The sequence below is a fragment of the Enoplosus armatus genome, chromosome 18 (genome assembly GCF_043641665.1).
Source record: "Enoplosus armatus isolate fEnoArm2 chromosome 18, fEnoArm2.hap1, whole genome shotgun sequence".
Lineage (NCBI taxonomy): Eukaryota > Metazoa > Chordata > Actinopteri > Centrarchiformes > Enoplosidae > Enoplosus > Enoplosus armatus.
In genome coordinates this window covers 21034677-21061570 of record NC_092197.1, presented here as the reverse complement: position 1 = coordinate 21061570, position 26894 = coordinate 21034677, and the positions used below count along the sequence as shown (strand labels likewise).

General features: G+C 43.3%; 1 protein-coding gene across 1 annotated transcript in view; it reads right to left on the bottom strand.

Moving 5' to 3' along the window:
* Positions 1-1523: 1523 nt before the first annotated feature.
* The window catches only part of dcc (DCC netrin 1 receptor), a 225532-nt gene continuing 200161 nt past the window's right edge, over positions 1524-26894 (bottom strand). The window contains exons 28-29 of the mRNA XM_070924473.1: positions 14851-14999; positions 1524-1613 (exon numbers count right to left, since the gene is read on the bottom strand). Coding sequence (XP_070780574.1) covers positions 1524-1613; positions 14851-14999 — 239 coding nt within the window. The remainder of the gene's footprint in view (positions 1614-14850; positions 15000-26894) is intronic.

Below are 26894 nucleotides of genomic sequence, written 5' to 3'. Positions count from 1 at the left end.
ATTTGCCGGAGTTGCTAATAAATCTGTCTTTTGTGAACACATGAGCAGGGGTCCCAAAAGCCAATGACACAGTATTCACTATTTCGCGGACTGTGACCATTCCTTAGCACTCCAACCAGCGGGGGGGATTCGTCACACTGAATGCACTGAACACTGTGCATTCGTCACACTGAATGCAATGTGACGAATTGTGAGCGAGGTTTTAAGACCGAATTTGAAAACGTTCAAAAGCACCAATCATCACATACCATCCAAAGCCAAGCTTCGTTTGTCCAGGATGGAATTACTACTACTCAACCACTCCAAATCCAGATTTCTTGTAAAATGTGTTCCATACAGATCGTCTTCCTGCTTTCGACTTCCAGTCCAGGTTTGGGACTGAGACAGACTTGAGAAAAACAAAGGCTTTCACAATAGGCTTTCCGACATGAGAATTTGGCAACGACACAAGTCCTTGTGGGTAAAGATCGGAGTTTGTCTGGGTTAGGGAGAGTAAAGGCTTGGTCAAGAGCAGCAACAGACTGTGGGAGTCTATAGAGGTTTCTATACAGTCCTGTAACAGTAGAGTCAGCTGGATCCAGATCCAGATGATTCAGACGGGTCTAGTAGGTTCTCACACTCGTTTCTATTCAAATCACATTTTTGATCCCTTCATTTTTTTTTTTTTTTTTTTTATAAACCTCAGGATCCAGAGGTGCAAGGGCTGCATGTGTTATGGGTGATGGTCGGTTCAATGAAATCATACTGAGGACGATTGAGGAAGAATAGATAAGAAATGTCGGAGAGGATCAGCTTGCGTCACCACAACAGGCAACCTCGGATCCAGGTGTGGAAAAAAAAAAACCAAAACACTTTGGTGGCGGAGGACGTGTTATCTACTTCTTACTGTAGGTTCTGGTAGTGTTTTTTCAAATCATACACACATCCTGTGACTGCACAAAGTTGGAATACCCGAACAAAGAAACAAAAGACAAAAGGAATACTTCCAACAGCGATCATGAAAAATAAGTGAGGTACAGTCACAGTAACCGAGTTGCGGATAACTCAGCGGAGGAGGATGCTAATAAATACCACAAAGAAGAGAAACAGGAGGGATCTTATAACTTTGTCTTCTTTTTTAGTGATAATCCCGTCATCCTGTATCATTAAGTCAAGGCGCTAGGCATCGGGTTTTTCTAGTTTTGTGTTTGAGGTTGAAGGGTCTAGAGGGGTTTCAGTTTGAATTCCTAAGGAAGCCCCTCCACTTTTGTCCTGTTCTTAAAGTTGATGCTGTGCTGCTGTAGTGTTTATCCTCTGTTTAATTCCCTTCTATCCAGCCCTGGTCCCAAACCGTAGACTGAGACCAGTAGAAACCAATCAAACTCAACCCAGCACAGGTGGAGGTCTGATTCCACATGGGCGTCTTCAAACCCAGATTGACCCGTTGCCACCCCTTAGCGAATGGACAGCAGGTGACATCCGGGCTTGATGAGGGGTTCCAGACTGGACCATGGCTGAGGGCTGTGCTGGGTCGGGGTCAGAGGTTAGAAGGCGGAGCCAGTAATGGCGTTGAGCTGCTTCATCAGCCCTTCTAGACTGGCCATCTGCTCCGAAAGGTCGTCCTGCTCGTAAACCTGAAAGACAAAAAAAAAAGCAGGTATGAGCTTTATAAAAACCTGCCTGAATATCTGTGTGGTAACTCATCGGTTTCTGAAGGCATGATTTTGAAGTGGTGTTTAAATGTTAAAACCATTTGCCATAGTGTTGAATTTCTTCTTCTCTCTCCTTACCACTCCTGCTGATCCACAAACTGATCCACTTTGGTGAAAATCCAAATTTACACGAGGACCGATCTTTTGCTTTGATATATATCAAGGATGTTGGCAGTTGGTTAGTTGATAACCTCTGTGACAAAGCTGGTATTTCCTGTAGTTGCCACTCAATAAAAGCCTTCCAGTCATTTGCCAGTGGAAAGCTTTTAGCTTAAAGGTCTCTTCAGACGGGGAGCGATTGACACGCCTAGCAATTCATTTCCAGTGAGAGGCGAGTACTGCCAGAGTTGAATCGTCTTGAGCTTTTTCTTCTACATGAAAATCAATGGACAAGAAACTGATCCTTGCTGTTCGTGAATTCCCTGAAATATATAACAGGGTTTCTAACAGTTACATAAACGGGGGCTTTCGCATGGCAGTGCATCTGCGCGGGACGGATGTATCAGGTGACGTTACGTACAGTTTTAACTTTAGCTAGGCTATAAAGTTACGACTATGCTAATTTAGCTAACGTTAGCCATCAACAACAACAAACAGTGGTTTGCATCAAAGACTGGGATTACCACTGTGTGTCAACAAATTGACCTGTGATTAGGGACATGTGAGGCTGTTGTACCGGCAGGGATACAGTAGCGCACGGAAGCCGTGTCCATGCTTACCACGCAATGAGCGCCTATTAACAATAATATGATATAATAACAATGTGTAAATGCAGTTGAATGTGCTGCGACACCGCCAAAAACTTTTCTGCACCGGACCAGTGAAGAAAGGACATGAATCAACACCGTATCCATTGCCGCCAACCACTTCCCTGGTCACACATTTCATTTTGAGGTAACACTTTACAATACAGTACACACAGTACACACACAAAAAAAATGTGAGTGGTTATGAATTCATTGTTAATAACCAGCTCCCGAATCACTCTGGATCGCGGACTGTATCACGACGGGTTGTGGTGAGTGGGAGGTACTGTGTCCATGAATCCTTAGGTGATGATTAGTTAATATCTGAAACGGCGTGCTGACCACTTTCTTCATGAGTCGTTCCCGATTGACTGTGAGACACTAGTAAAGACTCATTCATTTCTGATGACTGAATTACTCTTTTATTGCCCTCTAAAGTAAAGCAGTACACCATTCTGCATATGAACCCTCTAATCCATCACAATGAGCGTCATGTCTATTTTTCTGTCTGTCGAGAGTTCAGTTCTTGTCTGCGCAGCAGTGCAGTGCAGACTTTTCCAATCCGCGCTTATGACGGACTGAAATAAAAAAGGTGACTGTATGTCGACTGTGACGGATTATCTATCAGCAGCAGGTGTCCTAGCCTCAGTCAAGTTGATTGAACGGAGACCAGTGACTGCCTGAGGGAAGGCACACGGAATGAGAAGTTGGGAAGCGATCAACAGCAGTGCAAAGTTCACAGGAGTTGTAGTTAATGAGCTAAACGAAGTGTAAAACAAGTAATAAGACGTTCACAAACTGTGATCACAGTTGGCCTCCGAGTTGACCGCAGCAAACGTGCTGGAGTCGCTGCTGTCACCGTCTCCGCGAACGGCTGCACTCTAATCCCACAGAGACTCTGCGATCACTGTGTAATGGTGTGTTCGGCCCGAACTATAAAAACTGTCACCTCTGAGTGGGTCGGTTTAAGTGCCTCCATTTCTGTGTATGTGTGTGTGAGTGTGTGTGACAGTCAAGTGCACATCTCCCACATACGCACACACTCTCTCAGTGTGTCATATTGAGCGTGGCCTTCATGCAGAGTTTGTCTGTGCAGTTGGGGGGGGAATCAATATTCTCTTCAGCACGCAGTGGAAAACCAATAAAGGCTCGGCGGATGTATTTCTCGCACCTAGATTGAATGGTTTGTGTCTGTATGCGCAAAATATTCTTCATGTACTTGTGCTGCTTTAGCACAATTACACAGTCAATGTACAATGCCTTCATTGTAATGCACGGATCCTGCGTAAACATCACTGGCTATTAAGTGCAGGTATTGCAAAAACTACAGATATGCAGACAAATCGGCGCAAACTACAAAATCTATTGATATAAACTGTATACTCCACACCGCCGGTGCTATTTGTTTTCCTTGTGTTAAATCATCTGTGTGTGGAAATCAAACTGCCTTACAACTGTAAACAATTTCATCAAAAAACGACCATTGAATAACGCTGTAGCTATATAGCTTTCAATTCAATTCAATTCAATTTTATTTATATAGCGCCAAATCCCAACAAAAGTCATCTCATGACACTTCAATAGAGCAGGTCTAGACCGACTCTTTATAATGTTATTACAGAGACCCAACAGTTCCCACCATAAGCAAGCACTTTCAGCTGTAACCATTATTTTCATTATTTTCATTATTGATTAATCTGCTCATCTACAAAATGTCAGACAACTGCGAAATCCATTGTTTCCACGGAGAATTGATGGCCGACAATTTTGACGATCGAACGATTGTTTCAGTTATTCCATCCAATGTTCTCTGGTCCAAGTTTCTTTCATGTGAGCAGTTTGCTTTTCTTTCTTTCATGTCACTGCAGACTGACAATTTGAAGACCGCACCTTGGATTCTGGCGTCCTTTCATTTTGAAATCAGGCCTTTGTACTGTATGCATCCCTCCAGAGAGGCCCGGACCTGCTGATCCAGATTTGAAAATCAGATATCAGTCTGGTCCAGTTAAAGCTTTTACCCTGACCAGAGTCACACTGGGTCAGCTTTCGACCGCTTTCTGCCTTCGGAAAAACTTAACTCCCCCTCCAGTCATGTATAGATTTTTTTTTTAATATCGCCTCCGTTTAAAACATCAGTGCGGCCCAATTACAGCAGTTCACAAACATCCTGAATCCACCAGCATCACCCAGTTTACCAACTAACAGTTAGCAGACAGTGAGGTGCAGTCATTTCACAGTCAAGAGATATTCAATTAACACTCCCTTTAAATATTTAAAGCAGTCTATAATACTTTGCTACAACGCAACATTTCAGATACTTCATGTGTGTGATGTTTTCTTCTTCTGTGTATTTGAGTGACGACTGAGTAGAACAACTTCTGAGCTTGCTTTTCTGACCATTCGTCTATTTGTCCAACACTGATTTATTACCAAATACCTGCATAACAGATGACATTCCCATCAGCCTCAGCTACAGATGTCTGGCGCTAATTAGCTCATTTTAGCCTGCAAAGGTGCCTAACACTAAGATGGTGTTGTTAATTTCTTCTTCATTCCCCAGATGTAGGCGATGATTCGATGATGGAAGGAAACTCCGCTGATACTGACTTTTCACATAATATTTTTTATTTGCATCAAAGATCAGGATCAACAGGCATGCGCATCTTAACCTGTACAACACCCGTAGCCGAATCAGTACTGCTGCCTCGAACACTGTTCAAGCTCATCTTTTATACATTTAGGCATACATGGGGTCCTACTATAACACACAAGTCTGTACACTTCTGTTTCCCATCTAGGGTAAGGAAAAGAAACCTCTCAGAATGACCTTTCATATTACCTTGACCTCTATCTCATAACTCCCACATTCCAAGGGAGACATCCAAGCAATAATGAGTCGTATCTTCATGAGCCCCAACACCTGCTAGTTGTTTTCCTGGAACATTGCATACGTGGCAACTTTGTACTACATATCATTTTATGAAAAGACTACTTTTATGATTAGTATCAAATAATACAAATAATACACATCAATGGTGAACAGGGTTGGTTAGCATTTTCATTGTCAGTATTCTGATGTTAGCATTGAGCTCAAATCACCACTGTGTCGAACTACAGCCCCACAAAGCAGCTACGAGGGCTGTACACTCTACAGGCGGCATTCATAATGAGGGTAGTGTGTTTAGCAGTGGTAACCATGGGGGCGCAGCGCCACTGCTGTTGAGACACGCAACCTGACGTCACGCTGTGGTGGCCAATCACATATGCCGCCGATTAGACCGGATGACGCCCACTTTCTGGTTTGGGGGGGGTTAAAGTTCACACCACACCGGCGCACAACCCTATGTTAATCGCCCGACCGCCGGATTTGGTCTGAATGCAGCCTTAGTCTTATTCATAACTGTTCCCTTCAAGCTGTAACACTTTACTTTAAGTCCCCCGATTTAGTGTTTATAATGAAAATACAAAAATTGAATAAAAGGTTTATATCACACTAAAATGCAGTTGTTTGCAGCTATAAGGACATTGTTATGTGTTTATTGGTGTGCAGTATTTGTCAGCAATTCTAAATTTCATATTATTACACTTGTGTATTACTATATGGTCATTCATGACCTGTTTATACAGCAGCATCCACAGTTAAAAGAGGACTCATTTCCAGCTCTATATTTTCATTCCACTAGAGCAGCTTTGCAGGATTCATGCAGCCCCTCAGTTCACCCACCCTCTGTCTGAAACAAGCTTTTTGAGCTCCTGTCTCTTTAAGGCCCCCCCACTCCCTCAAAGCCCACTTTCTTCTGATTGGCCAGCCAAGTTTCGGAAGTGTTTGAAAGAATCTCCAAAGGCGAACTGTAAACCTAACGTTACTGAGCAACGTTGACGTAAACATAAACATCTGGTCTGTGCCTGGAGCAGAGATACCATATAAGGACATCCGTGCTTGTACGACATCAGATAGACACGCCGGTTAAAAAAAAATGGAACATAACAGGTCCCCTTTAAGAGTTATAGTTGTTGATAAATTAATGAATAAACACTTAAATCTCTTACAACTACATTTTTATATTCTGCTTATAAATGCTAAACAGGGGGACTTACCCATGCCAACCATAAGGAGGCATTGTGTTTTGGTTCGCACAACATTTAAATACATACCTTATTTTTTTTTTGCAGTCTCAAAAATTTTTTTTTTTATTATTGCTTGACTTTGATCTTTGTTTTGGGGCCAGTTGTTCAAAAGTCATCCGATCAGATTATGGCTATTGGATTGGATCAAATCTTGGAAAGGGGTTGTTCAAAAGGAAGTCTGGATGCTGGAAATCGAATCAAATTTTTAGTCTGGATAAGACCCTCAGGTTGTGTTGTTCAAAACTTTTTAGTCAGATTGGGATCACTTTGGTCCAAAAAAAACCAAAACAGGATTATTCTGATCCCAGTTGAAGGTGGATTTCAAGATGGCGCCGCGCATGGCTGCCTCGGTCTGTTCGAGCGCATAGTTTTGCCTTGTTTTGTTTTGGACACTTTATTATGGTCACTGAACTGTTTGCTATTTATCTTATCCTTTTACCTTTAAATGTAGCACCATCAGACCACGGCAAATTCTTTGTAATGTATGTTACTTGGCAATAAACAGTTTCTGATTCTGATTTCAGGATAAAAATGGCATAAAAATTTTGCAGTTGATCAAAAATACACTTAAATCATGTAGTTTAGATACATTTATTTATATTTTACACTTGATTTATATATAATATAGTTATTTTAATGATCATTTATCACTGTAAATTATTTACAATGATACTGGTCAGTGGACATTTAGTTTTGTCAGTTTGTGTAAAAATGTGTATTTGTGGTAAATTCATATGTTTACTCTAATTTATTTATTGTGGGCCAGTTGAAAAGCCTGACAATTTAAAAAGGTATTAATGGAAGAGCATGTTGGTATTCTGCGGGTCCGTCCCTTCAATTAAAAACACTTAAAGTGGCACCCTGCTGGCTGTTACCTGTCATTACCATTCAGAGCGCTGTTAATCCAGGATTTGGTGATCCTAAAAAAAGGATCTGGATCAGGGTGATCCCAATCCAATTTTCATTGAAAAAACGGTAGAACAGTAAAACGGATTACCTGATCCTGGTTTGAAAAAAAGAAAAGAAAAGGGATTTCCAAATCTGGATTGTTCGGATCCAGGTGAACCTTTTTGAACAACTGGCCCCAGATTTGGTAGGCACATCCAGTATGTCCTCCAGTGCTGTCATACCAAATTTGGTGAAAATCCAATGGTGCTTCACCTAGTAATGCTTTTGGCTTCTACGGTATGCACGTCTATTGTACTGTACTTGTATTGTACTTGTCTGTATGAGCTTTAGCAATGCCAATGTCATCTAATCCACGATGGTGTCCTTTATCCGGTGTATCTTCCCTTAAATACAATTCACAATCTTTTATTGAGATGAACACTTCAAAAATGGATTGTATAAAGTCTTTGGAAATCATTTCCGTGTCTCCAGTGTGCCATTTCAACAGATGACAGAAATCTCTCTTCAGACATAACTGACCGTGGAGATTCACATTATAGGAAGAAAAAGGACAAACAGCTCTTGTACAGTTCCTTTATCTGTGTAATACACGCAGTGAGAGTGAGTGTTTGACCTTCCACTTTCACTCTGTGAAAGCTCATCCAGAAGCCCTATGCTGCCAGGTATTTTCCACTTTCCACGGACAAAAAGGCTTCCATAAAAAAAATAAATAAATAAAGTCTATAAAACCACCCAGTGACCTCTTGATCTCATTTGTTGACCCGTAACAGCAGAGTTTAACTGTCAGTGAACGCTTCATCAATGGGATATAACGCCTGTCGATGCTCCGTGTTTCTCTCTGATATCCTGTTATCTCTGTCGGCCTGTTGACCTGGATTCGCACTCCTCTGTAATCCGCCAGAGATTCATCCCAACACAGCGGAGCGAGGGGGGGGCGCGCGCATGTAAACTCTCTCTCTTCACACCGACACAGATACACCTGAAAACAGCGTTTGCATGCCTCGAGGTTTCTGCCCGCACATTACAGATGCGAGCTCAAAGTTGGCCACTGAAACTCCAAAGTGTTGAACTGTCAAATCTCTTTCTTCTATTGGGAGATCAGGGAGACTTGGAGGGGACAGAAAGTTGGACACAGACATGGTCTTTTTCAAAATACAGGGGCTGGTCAACAGGCTTTCTGCTGGATTGAGGGAGACCTGGTTCTGAATGGCAACTTCTAAATATGTCAGCTGCGCCAGCTCTTCGTAAATTAGCCTAGTTACAACAGAAGTGTTTATTCATATGCTATGTATCTGTCTGAACTAGCTAACTGACGGACGCTAACTTTAGCTAACGTCTGACCCGTGTACAGCGGATTGAAGAGTAAAGTAGGCAATATGAAATATGGTTGAAATATTTGACCTTGGCACATCTGACACCTGGTCAAAATGCTGTTTAATAAAGATTTTGCAATTCTGTTCACAGCTTGTGATGCACAGTAGGGCATTCCAAGAAGTAGTTGATATATCGCGGGGGATATATCATATTTTTTTCACCCAATAACAATGATCAGTTCTGTCAAAAAGGTCTCAAATACAACCAGTAAAGGGTTAACTAATGCAGGCGGGACAAAACCGTGTAGTTTGACTGCGGTAACAGCGACAGCTTTCTTTCAGGGGATAGCGGCAGCGAGATGCACTGTGATTACATGCTCAAACAGTTTGAAATACAAGATCAACTTCGGATATAACTACTGTAGTATACAGTAGTCTAGTACACACGGAACTCACTGTCTGATGTCCTTCGGCTGCTCTGCCTCAACTTTCGGTTTCCTGATGGACAGATAGCGTTAGCTGCTCGCTGTTAAAGTGGCCGCTAACTGTAGCCGCTGTTAAGTTAGCCAACCGTGCAGCGAGCGGTCCTCTGCCCAGGAGCTCAGAGCTCCGGGGAAGGGGGGTTGGTGTTAGACGCCGCGAGCGCCAGGAGGTTTAATAAAGCTTTATTTAAGCTTTACAGCTAATAGGACGCTAGCTGCGCGACTAACTGAGCAAGTGAGCTAACGGCAGCTACAGTTAGCGGTCACTTTAGCAACAAGTTAAGCAATCTGTCCATCAGGAATATTCTTCCATAAAATACGATCGAGTTTCACCAAAATCAGTGGATGAAGCTTGGTTTTTGTACAGTATATCAGTGAAAACTCAGCTCTGGCAGCATCAATTGTTTTTCCTGCATCGTGCTAAAGCCACAGATGAGTCGATTAGTCGACAGTGACTTCCTGTACATAGCTGGCTGCTTTCGATTGAATGGTGCCACAACTTAACAATTCCATCATTTTTAATGGTGAAACTTTGCAAATCACTCGCTAGCAGTCATTGAAAACTCAGGAAGGACCTTACACGCAAACTTAGAAATGCATTTACAAAAGGCTGGTGCAACCCTGACCTGGTGTATTTTAAGATCAGTTCTTCTATCTTCTATTAAAAAAAAACACACACTAGGGAATGAGATTAGCACTGTCAAATTAGTTGTTTTGTGGTATACAGTTAAAAACCAAAACAAAAGCGAACAGCATGTAATTGTTGTCGAAGATTTGTACAATTCTTGTGGATTTGAAGGCAGAGACCAACAGATGTGGCAAATGCCATCATTGTAATGAATGAGACTGAGCTACTTACCAAGACAACTACTGCCACCAAGTATAATAATAATACTAATAATAATAATACTAATACTAATAATAATATTGCAGTGAATAGATCAGATTAAAGCATGGGGACAATTGCAAAGTGCTACCTCAATGAGTGCATGACAACTGGTGTGTTCAGTGACCTTCCCCACTGTCAGAAAGCCTGAGCTTCACAACTCTGCTCTCAGAGAGACTGAGTGAAAAGAACGAAGAGCCTGAGGACGTCCATGGCGTTTGGGGGTTAAAGGTCAGCTGATGTATTTTGTATAGACGTGTGAACCTCTAACCTGCTGCTCAGATCCAACTGAGGCCCCGGAGCAAAGAGAGGGAGAGAGAGAGAGAGAGAGAGAGAGAAAGGGAGAGAGAGAGCTGGGAGTTTAGAGGACACTTCATGCTCCCTCTTTTCTCATGTATCAACACAAATACAGGGCACAAAACAGGTGTTTCAGACCTGAAGTTTGGTTCAGAAGCTTCCACACTTCAGAATTACGCCGCCCGTGATGTTCTCTTGTTTTTCTTGCCGTCTTCAAATCTCATCGTTCAGACTCAAACCAACAACGAATGCATCTACTAACAAGCACACCGCCCTGCTGCCCAAACAGTCACTAGAGCACCAAACGTGGGTTGATACGCCGCTGAAAATAGTCCCCGACAAAAGCACTACCTCCTCCTGCTTGATAAAGGTTTGATAAAAACTATGGTGAGCAGCTGCTTTAGGAAATTACTTTTTCTACTGAGAATTTCTTTATATTTGTGAGCCTTTTTGAGTCACGTATTCAGCGGGAAACGATGGGCTTGAGTGCCACAGAGCAGACTCTGTCCACATTACCCTGTCCTGCTGTGCTGATTTAAAATATGTCACTGGTGTAACAACATAATAAAAGCACCATTGTGCTGTACTTACATCATTCACTCACACTGTGTCGCAGTCCATTAACTAGCTGTGTGTGTGTGTGTGTGTGAGAGAGAGAGAGAGAGAGAGAGAGAGAGAGAGAGAGAGAGGCCAGGGGGCTGATGGGAAAAGACTAGATCAATTACAGAGATAGAACAGCAGATGAAGAGAAAGACCTGCTGACCTTTAGCATCCCTCTCTCTCTCTTTACTATCCTTCCATCTCACTTTCTCCACTCCTCCCTATCAGTCGCATTGATCCTCTCCCCATTTTCCCCATAAGTCTCGCCCCCTTATCTCTCTCCTTCCCTCCTTCTTTCCTCTCCCCTTCTTCTCTCCTTCTTTTCTCTCTCTCCCTGTCCTCGCTTCCTCTTCGTCGTCCCTCCCGCCCTGTCTCTCGCAAAGCATCCCTCTCCTCCTGTTGTCATGGCTACCTTCTCCTCCCGGTCCTCCTCCCTTCCCACGTCCTCTCCTCCCTCTGTCTCTGCTTCACCTCGATCCCCCTGCTCTTTCCCCTCCATCCTCCCCCTTTTCCGAAGCATCCCTCCCTCTCTTCCCGTTGCTATGGCAACGCCTCTTGCCCCTCTGCCCTTTCCTTCCTTGCACCGCTCCTCTCCTTGAGTCTCGTCTTCTCCCCTCGCCGTCTTCTCCTCTCTTTGCGTTGCCGTGGCGATGCCTCCTCTTCGTCCAATGTTCATTGAGTCACATGTGAATATTTAACAAGTCCTAACGTCCGGTGCCCCTCCACATCATCTTCTGTCGTTTATCTCTCTGCCTGTCATCCTCTGCCCCCCCCACCCTTGCTTCTCTCCTCTCAATCAGCCTCTCCATCTACCCCCCCACATCTACCAATTCTCCACACTCATCTACTCCTTGCCACCCCCCCCCCCCGCTCCTATGTTTCCTTCCTCCAGACTAATTTTTGTCTCTCCTCCTCCCTCCTCTTCCCTTTCCCCTCCTTCTAAATTGTTGTCCTTCCTCACCCCATCGTCTTCTTCATCTCCTTCCTCTCTTCCTTTCCTCAGTCTCAGTCACTAATGAACCCTGTTTTACTCCACAGCTGAAAGGCCACCGGCACACTGAAGGGAAGGAAACAGGTGTAGTGACAAAGCTGAGCAGGTGTGTGTGTGTGTGTGTGTGTGTGTGTGTGTGGGGGGTGTGAGTGTATGAGTGTGTGGATACCTTCCTCCCGCCTCTCTCTCTCTCTCTCTCTCTCTCTCTCTCTCTCTCTCTCCCCCTCACCCTCCTGCATTTCTCTCTCTTTCTGAGTCTGTGTCCGACCTTTCCTCCTCACTGGACATTCGAGGACAGCTTTGCTTTGAGTCCTGTTTCTACATCTGACACCTGCTACACCGGCGGAGCTGTAAACCAGCCAGGAGTCCCACTCCTCCAGCCGCGTCCGTCATTTCAGTTTAGAGTGGAGACGGATAAATCGGCCAGGGCTATATACTGGAAATTCCAGTACAGAAATATCAAAGTCCATACACATCTTGAGCACTATTTCTTGATTAGAAACGGTCTTCTATAGAAAAGAATAGAACAAATCAATCATCCTCCATCTTCTTGTGACCACTATGATATATTGTGTGCCGCCTTAGGGGGGTCCAGACCCACAGGTTGGGTAGGTTCCGCTACTTTCTAGAGGCTTTCTGCTTGTCCTCTGCTACACGTGAGAGGGAAATGGCATACGTTTTAATCCACCACTTTTATCATAAATAGAACCAAATCTTCATTTGACACAGGCTTATATTGGAGGCAGGTTTCCATTTCAAATTCTCCTCTGTTCAGTAAGTGTGTTTGATCATGTTTTAGTAAGAGGCTTCCCCGTTTCCTGATTTGCATCTGTGTTAATTTGCTGTTGATGCAAACCAACACCCTCAGCACCCCTACGGCCACACACCCCTACTGCCATGCAAGGTGCTGCCCTCCACTGGAAACAACGTGGGGTTCGGTGTCTCGCTCAAGGACACTCAAGTCTACCAGAGGGATGGTGCCATCTGAGCCACTGGAAGGCTTTTAATGGGAAACACCTGCAGGAAATGTACGGTATCAGATGGCTGCAGTTATTTGTTACTTTGGACATTCACATTTTTACATTCGACAGAGGATAAATATGATTGTGGCCATGTAAAAATATTATGTCCCCAAAACGTCAGCCTTTAAGGAACTCAAACAAACAAACATCCTCGAGGGGATTCAACGTGAGTTGGCTGGCTGAACTACGACTATTACTGCTCTGGTCTAGTACTATTACTACACTACTACAATTAAAACTGCAAATGTTTGTATTTTGCTACAATCATTGTTACTACTGCCATTGCCTTATTGAGTGATGAATAAATCAGTAGGTACAGTTATCAGGTTTGTAGTGGTTAATCCTCCAGACAGTCTAAAATGGAAAATAAAAGTCATGTTTGCGGATTCATTCCATTAAATTCGGTTGTATTTATATGGCGCCAAAGCATGACAGAAGTTATCTCGGGGCACTTTTCAAATAGAGCAGGCCAAGGCCGTACTATTCGTAGCATTATTAAAGGTGTCAGTTGTTATCATGTGTTGGTATCAATCAGTCAATGCCACCCAGTAAACGAGACGTGCTGTGATACAGTATAGAGTATAAACTGATAAAAATGATTAACAAAATATGTACATAAAAACTAAAATAAAGGTCTATATTCTATATATATATGTGTATATTTATATATACATACAGTTTTTGTGTCTAAATCAAAATGCCAGTAAAGACATTCAAATTCTATGAATTCTTCATTTTCTGTCATATATATAATGTTGCAATGTCGGATATTCATACTGAATGTTGCCAAAGTTGCCAAATAATGAGGTAAAGGTATGTAAAAGTAATCCCAGTGAGCCAAAAGCTCAGGCTTCAGACTGCTCTAAACGCTCCATTTCAGTTTTTTCAATCACCGGGTCTATCTGATGTCAGATAGGCACGGATGTCCTTATATGGTATCTCTGGTCCAGGCACAGAGCAGGTGTTTATGTTTATGTCAACGTTGCTTAGTAACGTTAGGTTTACAGTTCGCCTTTGGGAATTCTTCCAAAGACTTCCTGGAACTTGGCCGGCCAATCAGAAGAAAGTGTGGGGGCCTTAAAGAGACAGGAGCTCAAATGGCTTGTTTCAGACAGAGGGTGAACTGAGGGGCTGCATGAAGGGCCAGTAGAAGATAAATCAGGACTTTTTTTGAACTGTGTTTTCATTTTGTGACTCTAGTGGAGTCACAAAATGAAAATATAGAGCTGCAAATGAGCGTCATAGGTCCCCTTTGACATGCAGCAGTTGTGTCTCCATCCCTGCTCTCGTGCCTCCTGAACACTGCATAGTTTCTCTGAATGCATGGCCGTGACCCCGGTTTGAGGGATCACATGAAGTGTGGAACACATATCATTAAGATGGCTCCAGATGGATAAAATGATGCGGAGCATTTTTACATTGACGCGACTTGTAGAAAACCTCGGCATCTGGTCGTCAGTTAAAACAAGCGGAATCATAATCAGCCAATATGTATTAGATAATATTAGATTTTTTACCAATTAGATGACTTCCACTTATATGTTTACATAACTTACAGTTATGTGAAAGGAATATTGGGATTCCTCTACATTTTAAACCCAAGCTTATGCAAGTTATGCATTGTTTGCTTCAAGTTTGGAAGGCTCTACAAACTGAAAGACATATAAAACGGAATCCAACAGTGTCAATGTCAATTGACATGGACACTCTTCGGCTCAGCGACGTACCTGTGCTGTAAAACCCAAATCAACAACAACTGCAACATTCTCTCCATGCTCGACTTACGTTGGCAGCTGACTCCTCGGCAGGTTTTGTTCCTCCCTCCTCCGGTAAGTCTGGCGCTGTAGGGACTGAGACTGGCAGCAGAGGGGAGCGAGCCTTACCGGCCTGACCCAGAGAGGCTGTCTTCACCTGGGGCTTCGGAAGGCTCGCACCTGGGCAAGACAGAAACGTAGAAAAAAAATAAACTAGTCTGACGCTCCTCATTGACACTATGTTTTTGACATTTGGTGATTTGGTGAAACAGAGCGGTATTTTTTTTTAAAGCAAAAGGGGAGCATAATCTATGATTATAGAGACAGAATGTCAAGCGCAGCCAATGATTTTAGAGACGGAACAGCAACATAAGCACTGATTTCAGACGAGGAATGGCGAACGGCGTCTATAATTTTAGAGACAGAACGGCAGCGGCGTAATCGATGATTTTAAAGACACAACCAAGGGTAATCGATGATTGTAGAGACACAACATGCGAGTGTAACAGATGACTTTAGAGGCAGGACGGAGACCATAATCGACAATTTCAGAGGCAGAATAAGTGAGAGTAATCAATGATTTTTCTTTTGGTCACCATCTTCACTTCTTCTTTCAATAGAGCGATGCAGGAAGGAGTCCTAAAACCCAGAAATTGTGTTCGTTAGTGAAGATTATCTTGCTGAACAAAAACGTGTGAGTATCATGAACTTTTGTTTTGCCACAGAGCTTATTTTCTGCAATAATCCAAAATCCCGTGGAACAATCCCATTGGCTTTTTGTTGAGGGAATCGGGGCGACGCTAACTTCGGGGCTGGCCTACAAAAATAAGTCATCCCCTGCAGCACTCTATTTGAAAACCTCAATTTTACAGCTGGTTGCCTCGGGCGACTGGGCCAACTGTTGCTATCGAGCCGTCACCTGTCCATAAACTGGGACTATTTATCTTTGGGGCACCAGGTCACTGTTGAGTCACAGTCTGTCAACAAAAACTCATTGCAGAGAGCTGCTTTTTAATATTGACGTCAATGTGAGCACCGACCGGGACAGGGTTTGATCTGGTAACACACAGCTATTATTGATTTATTTAGATGGCAGCTTCACATGAAACTAAGTCAACCACTGAACAGGAAACGGAGAAGAGGCCTGAGCCATCCAGTCATCATTTTCCAATTCATATTAATATCATAAAGAGTACGGTCTAGACCTGCTCTATATGTAAAGTGCCATGAGATTTTGTTGTGATTTGGCGCTATATAAATAAAATTGAATTGAATTGAAAAATTCACGTTGTTCATTTAGCGTCCATTCATCTATTCCACCATTTAGTTGTTCCGTGGATCACCTGTCGACACAACATTAAACAGATAAGCAAACCAGCAAGGACACAAATTTACCGGACTGAAAAGGGAACAAACATCCAAGCCAAACAACAAACAAATGAATGAACAAGAAAATGAGTCACATAATTACATTCAACTGCATTCTCTCCATGATACAAAAAACATTCAGGAAGCTTCTTCACAAGGCCAGACAGAAAGCGAATGAAAAACAACTTGGAAGAGTGAAAAAGAGGAGACAAAAACAGGGATGTCTGTTTTTATCTCCTCCCTGATTCCCTGAACAGCCTTGTGATGTCTGAAAGCATCCTCGGGCTTCTTCCACCCTCCCCCCCTTTCTCTGCACTGCACTCCTTCACTTCCTGATCAATAGACCCCCCCCCCCCCCCGCCAAACAAAAAACAGACTCGATAGCAGCAGATTACACCAAAGAACATAATAGTATAAATAGTCAGATTTAAACTTCCAACGACATCAACAGTCCTCACAGTGCAGAAAAATGACTCCCAAACTTTGTACAAATTGCCTCAAAACTGTATGCCCCAATCCCAGTTCTTCGTGCAGTTTACAAAATGGAAAAAGTGAGGTGTATTCACCAATAGTCACCAGTACAAAACTGTCCACAAACTAGGGTGACCATATTTTCAATGCCCTAAACCGGGACCCTGAAGGGTATCACAAGTTTGTGCATGTTTGTGCGCATGCATGCACTGTAGGCGTTTTTTCAGCAGGATGGGGAACAATTATTTCAGCACACCTACCGAGCGCACTTTTCAACACCATGGACGCCTTGAACGAAGCATTTTTTGTTATAAACGGGGACTTCACGCAGGAAGACATAAGCCTCCCGGAGCTCTTTAGAAAAGGCCAACTTTTTCCTCGGCATGATGGCTAACCGTTAGCATACTGACTAGGTTCTGTTCATAGCCTGTGACGCTTGCCTACGACTCATAGCTTAACAACAGCCTTGACAACGACAGAACACGATAAACGCGTATGTTAAGTGCTGGAAACGAGTACAATGTTGTAATTAGTGGCGAAAACCAGGACATTTTAGCGTTTTACAGGTTACATTTGTCAGGACTCGGGACAGCCAGCTCGGTTAAGTTAGGCAACAGGAAATGAACGGTGGTCTCAGGTGTCATAAAACAACACACTTCATTGACTGATCCAAGAGGTCTAGCACTATAACATCACACTACCTCCTCGATCGCTACTGGCTCATAAGAGTCTCAATTCACACAGCCGCTTGTAGCCTTTGTCCGGTGGTCGCCTGAACAATCAAGTGATGCCGTCATTGTACTCATGAGAATAGCCCCCTTTAGCTGCGTTCTACATGAAGACGTGGAAGGGATTTCATGGTGGCTCGTTGGTCTAGGGGTATGATTCTCGCTTGGGGTGGAAGAGGTCCCGTGTTCAAATCCCGAATGAGCCCAATCATGAACAAAAAGAAAGGACTTGGCTGGTTCTCTGGTTAAAGAGAAATTGGGACTTTGAGGCCGGCGACAGAAAAACTTCCACGAGGTCCATGTAAAGAAATAAAAATTCTTACACTGACATATTTCTACAAACAACCACTACCACATCCTGGTCTACTGAAAATCACGTTGGCGAGACGGCCACGTCGCTCACCACTGATCAGTTAGCACAAAACAAAACTATGCCCCAATCCCCAGTAGAAAACAGCAAGCATGAAAAAAATCTCAGACTGAATTCAATTTTGTTTTCACTTCATTATTCAGTTTTTCATCATCTGGCTTTACACACAAAATCATGATATATATATATATATATTTATTAGGGATGTTATTAATTAATCATTAACCGACAGTAAGAGTTTTGACAGATTAATACTATCAGTTAAACAGTAAAAAAACAAATTAATAGCCACGATGTTGCTGCTGGGAGACGACTACAGCTGATGGTAGAGTGGGGGGACACCTGTGTGAGAGATAACCCCCCCCCACACACACACTGGATACAGTGGAAAAAGTATTCAGACCTTCTTCCCAAGGTGTTCCGCCGGACATCGGTACCATCTGAGTGGGTGTTCTCCGCCGCGGGTCTCAGACTGAGCACCAGAAGAACCCCACAGCATATACTTCTGAATAACAACCAGTAGCTGTCCACGAGTCAGGACTGAGGTAGGCCTGTTTATTTTATTTTAGGACTATCTGAGGTCTGAAAAATGCGACCACAAGGGTCGGCTATCGGTCAGAAAAAAAAAAACGAAATTAGAATCCCTAATATATATATATATACACACACAAATTGTTGTCAATTATATATCATATCTTTATATCTATAGATATATACTGAAAATGCTGACTGAAACAGTTTCTCTGTGCCTGGAAAAGTTCCTGCAGTTGGAAACTGTCTTCCAGATGGTTCTGAATTGGAATTTCACTGGGTATAAAGTGTCTAAACTTCCTTTTCCTCCATCAGCCTACTGGAAAGTTAAATCAGGGGTCCTTCATCTTTAAACCCAAGGAAATAGGAGAGTCACATAAGAACAAGGGTGTTGTCAAATTGTATTTCTCTTTTCTACAAACAAACACTAGAGCGTAGAAAACGTCTGCTTCATGGTCTCCTGCGGAGAATAAAGATTGCTTTCAAACTGTTGAGTCATACTCTCTGCTTTGCTGTAAACGGCATGAAAAAGTTCACACTAGGATTCCAGCAGAGAACAATGAGGACAAATTCCAAATACTTCCATGACAGCAAGTCTTCCCCTACAGAGACTGCAGCTGTACTTTGAGATTATTGCTAATGCGTGTGACATAGCATGCTAACCTTCTCAATGACATTCAACTTGTCATTAAAGTGTGAATCATCGTGATGAGTGTGAACCTAGTTATGCTGCTATAGGCCTACACTGCCGGGGGACTTCCCATGATGCACTGAGCTTTCCTCCTCTCCCTCTTCATCTTTGCACATTCATCACAGTCCAATGCATGTTGCTAACTTTATTTCTTCCCCGGAGTTTCTTTGTGCTTTGTCGACTCGTAGGTCGCTGTGGATCGTGGTCCTGGTACGCCTGGGTGCTGCTGCCGCCATGGGCCTGCCTGACTCTCATCACTACAGTTATTATGTTTAGTCGTAGTTCTGTCACTATTAAAGCTCCTATTATTAATCTCAGCTAATATTACAGCTATTTCTACTGTTAGTGCTGCCATACATCTTTGCCTACCTATCTGTCTGTCTGTCTATCTGTGTCTCTATGTCTATCTCTCTCTCTCTCTCTCTCTCTCTCTCTCTCTCTCTCTCCCTAAAACCCAACCGGTCAAAGCAGACCGCCCACCTAGAGTCTGGTTCTGCTCAAGGTTTCTGCCTCTTAAAAGGAAGTTTTTCCTTGCCACTGTCGCCAAAGTGCTTGCTCATGGTGGGAACTGTTGGGTCTCTGTAATAACATTATAAAGAGTCGGTCTAGACCTGCTCTATTTTGTAAAGTGTCATGAGATGACTTTGTTGTGATTTGGCGCTATATAAATAAAATTGAATTGAATTGAATTGAAACCTGGACAGAGCAGTTTGAGAGAAAAGAAAGCCAGAGTCCAACATGGAGGAAGCTGTCATATTAGCTGTGCATCCATTTTTATACAACCCTCTACTGCTGACATGTACAAGGAAGTTTTTCCTTGCTACTGTCGCCAAGTGCTTGCTCATGGTGGGAACTGTTGGGTCTCTGTTAATAATATTATTAGTACGGTCTAGACCGTATAATATAATTTCCCCCCCCCCCGGGGATCAATAAAGTATTTCTGATTCTAATATATGTAAAGTGTCATGAGATGACTTTTGCTGTGATTTGGCACAATGTAAATAAAATTGAACTATTTGAACATTTACTGTCCAGTTAGAAACCCGAGCCAGCCAGCATGCTAACAGCAAGTAGCAAGGGTATTGTGGCTGACCGGCGCTAACACCTTCCCAGCAGCGTTTCCAACTTTCTCATTAGGATTTGACGACTTTTTACTTTTGGGTTTTTGGTTAGATGCCTGAAATGAGGTCTGTCAAGCTTAAGAGATTTCAACGTTTTGTTCTACGACATGAAATACGTCAGTAAAATACTCCACTGACACTTCAGTTACTTAAGTCAATACAACAGCCTGTTTTTGAAACTAGAATTAGATGTGTACTGACAAGATGATAGCAGCTAATGAAGATGCAGTCGGCCTGGCTATCGTGTTTTTCCTTTGAGCATGGCCTCGTCTGCAGCTTTTTGATGGGATAGCAGGAAGGGGGGATGAGGTGACGTTTCAACTTATTTTTGAGGATTTATGTCTTAAGAATATGGCCAACCTGCACAGTAGTGATCTGATCACAAAGTGAACCAGACCACCTTCAGTTTTCATCCATCCATTCTGGTTTGTGCAATATTATGACCTTACAAGGGCACTAGAGTGGCTCAAGACTTCTCTGTCTGCATCTTTCAGTCCCAGCACTTCATTTCCACAGTAACACTGACCTTGTGTGGCTCGGAACGTCTTGTATGTCTCGAAATGTGGTGTAGAAATCCCTGCCAGCTTCATTTCAAAATGAAGCAGAACCAAATGTGTTTGTATGACTTCTCAGCACGCTGCTGTAAGAGCGAATCCAAACTGAACTGAGTTCCAGAAAAAAAAAAAAAACATTTTGTAGAAAAACACAATGAGCTGCAGCAGTAGAGAGCTGAAGCAAAGGTTACACATCCACAGTGGAGAAAGCCATAAAAGAGAGTTTCACGGTGCCTGGCTCACCCTCGGGGGGTTTGTCAGAGAGGGATGGGGTGTGTGTATGGAGGTGGGGGGGTGGGGGCTCGTCTCCTCAGAAAGGTGGATATATTTACCAGACAAGCTGGAGTAGAGGTGTGAAACACCCGCCGGGGGTCACATCAGCAGAGTCTGTCTCTTGTTTGTGGGTCGAAGGCAAAAGATGGAGAGATTTATACAGCGATAGGCTGAGGTGAGGATGGAGGGGGCGGGGTTATTGATCCTCAGGACGGTTTGAAGTAAATACAGTTAAAAGATGAAAAGTGTCTTTGAGGAGACAACGCGTCTCTGGGGGGACAGAGGCCCGACATCTCCTCTGCTTCACACAGGGAGTCTGGCGTTTCTTTGTCTGTTTTATCTTCTTCTTTCTGTGTCTCTGCCTGCCTCTGTTTGATGTCTCCGTTAGGGTCGAGTGAACTTTTGGAAAGTAGCCCTAAGTACTTTCCAAAATTGTACGTTGCGTCTCATTATTTGAGATGTTTTTCCTCATTTATTGTAAATGTATGGAGGCCCATTTCCACCAGGAGAAAAAGGAAAAAATAGGTGAAAAGTTAGGGATGATACCTAAACTTGTGAGACACTAAATCCAAATTTCAACTTTCAAAGTCAAGACAGTCACAATAAATCAAGGTTTTGACCTCTTCCTTTAATCATAACGATGTAAAACGGAACCTGAGTTCTGAAAGTAAGTCATAATGTGGATATTGTAAGTAAACATTATGAGATGGTACCTCAAAATCTCGAGTCCAACCTTTCATATATAATTTGAAGTCATGTAATCATCCTCAGCACAATGATTTAATAATTACATGACTGTGAGGCTGTATTTTTAGGTTGTATTTATGCTTTTTATTTTTATTTTTTTGGCTGGGTTAATATATTTTTGGCTACCTGGGGATGGATCCTAATGATTCTGGTGACCTCCTGACCTTTCCTGTAGTGCCCACCCTCTGGTTAACTGTTAAGGCTTTTGTATAGTGTGAGGTAATGAACATTACAGCCTAGTGTACAAGTGTATGATTTGCCACTATAGAAAATGTCTGCCACTGGCCTTCGTGCGTTGTCCAAACGTTACAGATAACCATTTTAAACCATCGTAAAGCTTTTCATTGGTAATAACGTGTGTCCTCAGAGGCGAGATGAAGGCGTACGCTAAAAGCATCCATCACAGCTGGCTCTGCGTCTGCCTCCAGCTGTGGCTGAAATGTCTTTTCTCAGTATCAGACATTCAGTCAGACAATCCCATTATAGCTCCCAGCATTAAACTGCGCATTCAGGCCAATTTAGGTGAGTAACTGCCCGCCATCACACTTCACTCTGCAGATGGGCTTCGGAGGCTCGATTTAAAAAGAGAAGACGGCCTCCGTTTAAAAATTGATATGAAATGAGGGAGGAAGTTTCTGTTGGTTGGTGAAGAAGAAAAAAACCCCCAAAACATCTTTGCTCCAGCTCCAGCCCAGGGGACAAGGGTCTAGCTCCTCCGTCCTACCTGTTTAGGTTCAGGGTAGGGATGTTCCTGTATCAAATTGAATAATTTTGGACATGATCATTTTTAGCTTAAATATCGCAAACCTCACAACTTCAGTTTGTCTCAAGTCCAAGCCGGGATAACCCTGCTGACATCATCAAGGTACCCTTTTCAGACTTTGGAAAGAAGACATTCTGCAACCGATTTGACGGGCGGAGCGGAACGTCTCTTGACATGTGAACTGACACTAACAAAGCCCTGGACGAGCTGTACACAGAGTTATTCTTGACAGGGGGTGGGACATCACGGAACGAAAAAGGCTGCTTTTATTGTGGCTGGGGATATTACCGACACATCGGCTGTCCTGCGATTGGTGGTAACACACTCGACCATGTTTGTGCTCCTTTTCAGGACGGGTGTAAGGCCCTCCCCCTCGCGGCAAATCAGATCGCGTCTCAGTTCTGCTTCAGAAGCCCTGGGTGGCCGAACTTGAAACGCGGGCCAATGCTTACAACTCGGGAAGTCCAGGTACGCACTCTGGAGAGCTATTAGCAGTGCTGAGACACAATGCAGGGACAAAGTGGAGTCTAACTACCAGGGCCCCAACACCAGAAAATGTGGTCTGGACTGAGAACTATCACACACTACAAAAAAAATAAAACCAGCATCTCACAGATGAGCTGGACACCTTCCATGCACGCATTGAGAAGAACAACTCCCCGGATGAGGAGGTTACCAAAGGACCCAGGACCCCTGACCACTAGCAATCCGCTGTTTGTGTACGTTCATTTGGCGTTCGACGTTTAGTTCAATATCGCTGGAAAACTAATAAAATACGTTGACAGTAAACATTTTGCAAATATGTCCAATAAACTCAACACCTGATCCAACACCAGGTACATTAGAGGAAGAACAAGTGTCCAGTAAATTTCTTTCCTGTGCGGCTTTCTATCCATCTTAGAAACTTGAGTACCAACCTTTTAGTCTCTCTCTCTCTCTCTCACCACAACAATCCAATTAAACCATGAAAACATTGCATTCTTTTCACCGAGGGAGTCATTCAGGCTCGGATAAACACACAAGGCAAGACCAACAATGAACATCAAACGCCATCGCTCACAAGTCTGTTTTTTCCCCCCCTCCCTGAGAGAGAGAGAGAGAGAGAGAGATTGAGGTAGCAATGGCCCGCTCTGAGGCTCTGTGTTGGGGGAAGGGGGGTGAGGGGTGGGTGGTGGGTCACAGGGTGAGCAGTGTGTGTGTGTGTGGGGGGGTCTCTGGGAGTCGAGCCGAGCGTTGCCGCAGGCTCTCTATTTCTGAGCGAAAGGTTTCCAGGAGCAGAAAATCAATGTTAATCTGAGGCCACCTGGGCATGTAAACACAACCATAATGGAACTGTACACACACACACACACACACGCACACAGAGGTGATACACACCTACAAGAAGCCGGCACACACAACAGATACACCTACACACGCACATACTGGCCCGGGATCATATGTACTGTAGGCGAGTGTTTTGCTTTCTGTTCGCGCTGCTGCAGGCGATCAGAGAAAGACAGGATGAGCCACAGAGGGAGATCTGAAAAAGAAAGATCTAAGAAAACAGACATTGAGGGAGGAATACAAAAGGGAGAAGGAAAAAGAAAGAGAAAGCAGAGTTCCGTTTCTGCCCCTCTCACGGTGGGACAAGCGCCTTACGAACACACTGGGATGAGTCATTCTCCTCCCCTTCCGCTGACTGCGCAGAAGGGGAGGAGCTCTATTCAAAGTCTTGTGGTTTTATCGGGTCCACAGTGAGCCCCTCCAGAGCTCAAGTACAGGTAGGCTTCACCTCTAGGACACCTGCGATCAGGTTATGTTCGTCTTTTTTAATCGGTAAAAGTTGTGAAATCACATAGTCTACATTGTGTTACAACGGCACCGTCGCTGCAATCCCGGGCTCAGAGCCCGCCCAAGATGATTGCGATTGGTTCAAAGACAAACAGACAAGCCAGAGTATCACCCCCCCCCCCATGCCAGAATGATAATGGGCTGAGCCAGACCTATGCGAGAGTAGGATTAAAGTAGATGACAAAAGAACTGAGTGAGCATTTAAACTCATCCGAGCGCTATTCACGGAGAGAATTTAAAAAAAAAAAAGGTAGTACTCACTCGACCATTTGGGACTAGCGAGCTTTAACGGGACATGTAGGGACGCCGCGGCCATGTCTTTCAAAAGTTAAAGTGGAGTGGCAGCACCGTGGAAAACCTGCTGGTGTACCGACTAATATTAACCATATCGCCAAGCTTTGAAAATGGGGTTACGGGAATGGTCCTACCGCCCCTACTTTCAAAGTGTGTGACTTATTGCACCACATCTTTAGTTACTACTGTAGTCACTCATTAAAACACACGAAGAGCTTCTCAAATATGATGCCTTTATTCTGAAATTAAACTGCTGCGCCTAACAACATGTACAAGTAGAGCTACCAAGATATTGGTAGGCTGACAGAAAATGAATGTGCAACTATTTCGAAAAAAGCTTTTTTCGCGTCAAAATGCCAAACGTTTCACGGCTCCACCTTCTCAATCGTGAGCGTTTACTACTTTTCCTTTTAATTGTTTTGAATTATTCAAATTAAACTGCAAATAATTCAACTAATAATAATAATTTTGAGGGTTGAACAAAACAAGCATTGTGGCACTCTTCTGAAATGCCACAAACCAAACAATCAATTTTTCGAGGCAGTTCCACCTCAACTACAACAGTAAAATGCCTTTTAGACATTAATAATGTCATGATAAAATATATAATAATGCATCCTCATTGAGTACTCCAAGTACATTTTCATTGTACTTACATACTTTTAATATAGTAACATTTTCAATGCATGGGCTTTTACTTATAATGGATTATTTATCACGGTGTGGTATCAGTATTTTCATTTAAGTAAAGGATCTGAATACTTCCTCCACCGCTGGACATTTTGACTTGATGCTGGCGCTAGAGGAAAAGTCAGGAGCTCAAACATGGTCCTCGTCTTCTGGGGCGTGTTGGATATCGGTACCAAATCTTTTAAGACAATCCACCCGATGTTTTGTCGAGATATTTCCCTGCAAACCGCGGCGGGCGGGCAGAGATTGCCATCGCTTAAAGCCCACCAGCAGTCTCAAAAGAGACAAAGACAACTGAGAAGAGCCCGCTTTTTCATGAGGGAGAGGGATGTTTTGTCGAGAGAGAGAGAGAGAGAGAGAGAGAGAGAGAGAGAGAGGTGAACATATGGAGAGACGGACAGGTAACGTAAAGAGAGAGAAAACAGAGGGAGGTCAGTCGAGATCAGATCCAACCCTCTGGCTAATGTCAAGGCCAGAGTATATCTTTCTACAAACACACACACAGCGTGTAGCAGCCTGAGGCTAACACATTTAGCATCCCCGAATATAATATGAAACAAAGTGCAGCCGCTCAGCAGAGAGGATCCACCTTAGAACAAAGAGTCACTGGAATCTGACAAAACAATCAACAACAAACTGGAGCTACAGGGTGGAACGTTAAAACAAATATCGTTTTTGTCATCATGTGTGATAAACCTCGCTTATTTTCTTGTTTTGGCTTCGGCGGAGGAGTGAGACCAGGCTGTTACCATTTCGTGGGCTGAGCACTAAATGAAAAATAATGAACTCCAGTCCAGGGCGGGCACACGTTTTCTACTGGGAGGGAGGTTTCAATGGAAGTTGGTTTATAGTAAAGATACAAGAACCGGCAGGAATGTAACCTAAGTGTGTTGCACCAATGCTTTTAATAATGGACAGAGCGCAAGCATTCTGTTGAATCACTGTGAGGATCGAAACATTAGCGTCTCGTAACTGTCCAAAGGAAGCAGCAACAGAGTGCTGCAGGAATGAGTCCTAAAAACCCAGAAATTAGTTAGGGTCTGAAATAAGGTCTGTGGTTAACACAAGCCTAAGAGATTTTCACATTTTGTTCTACGACATGAAATACGTCAGTAGACGTACTCGTGGATTTTGAAACTTTTACATGTCTTAAAAAAGGCGATTGCTAACAAGTGGCTACATGAGGCTACAGCGGTTGTCGTGGACGTTAACGTCTTCATGCCCAACACGGAAAGTCGTCTACTCAGTCCGCCTTTACAGCCTCGTTGTGTTTATACTCTATATCTATATCTGTCGAAATATCTATATCTATCTATATTCTCTTAAAAGTGAAGCTTAGCGGTGGTGACGTTGAAGTAATGCAGCCGTGGTGTAGTTCCTTTATAGCCTTAACGTTAGTTTTTTACTTCTGGTGATTCCATTTATGCTTCAAATATCATAAAAGTGGTGTTCGTTAGTGAAGATTATCTTGCCGAACAAAAGTATCATAAACCACAGAGCAATAATCCAAAATCCTGTGGAGAAACCCCATTGGCTTTTTGTCGACGGAACCAGGGCGATGCTAACTTCCGGGTTGGCCTACCAAAAATACGTCATCCCTGCAACGCTCTATACAGCACTTTAGTCAATGACAACAAATTG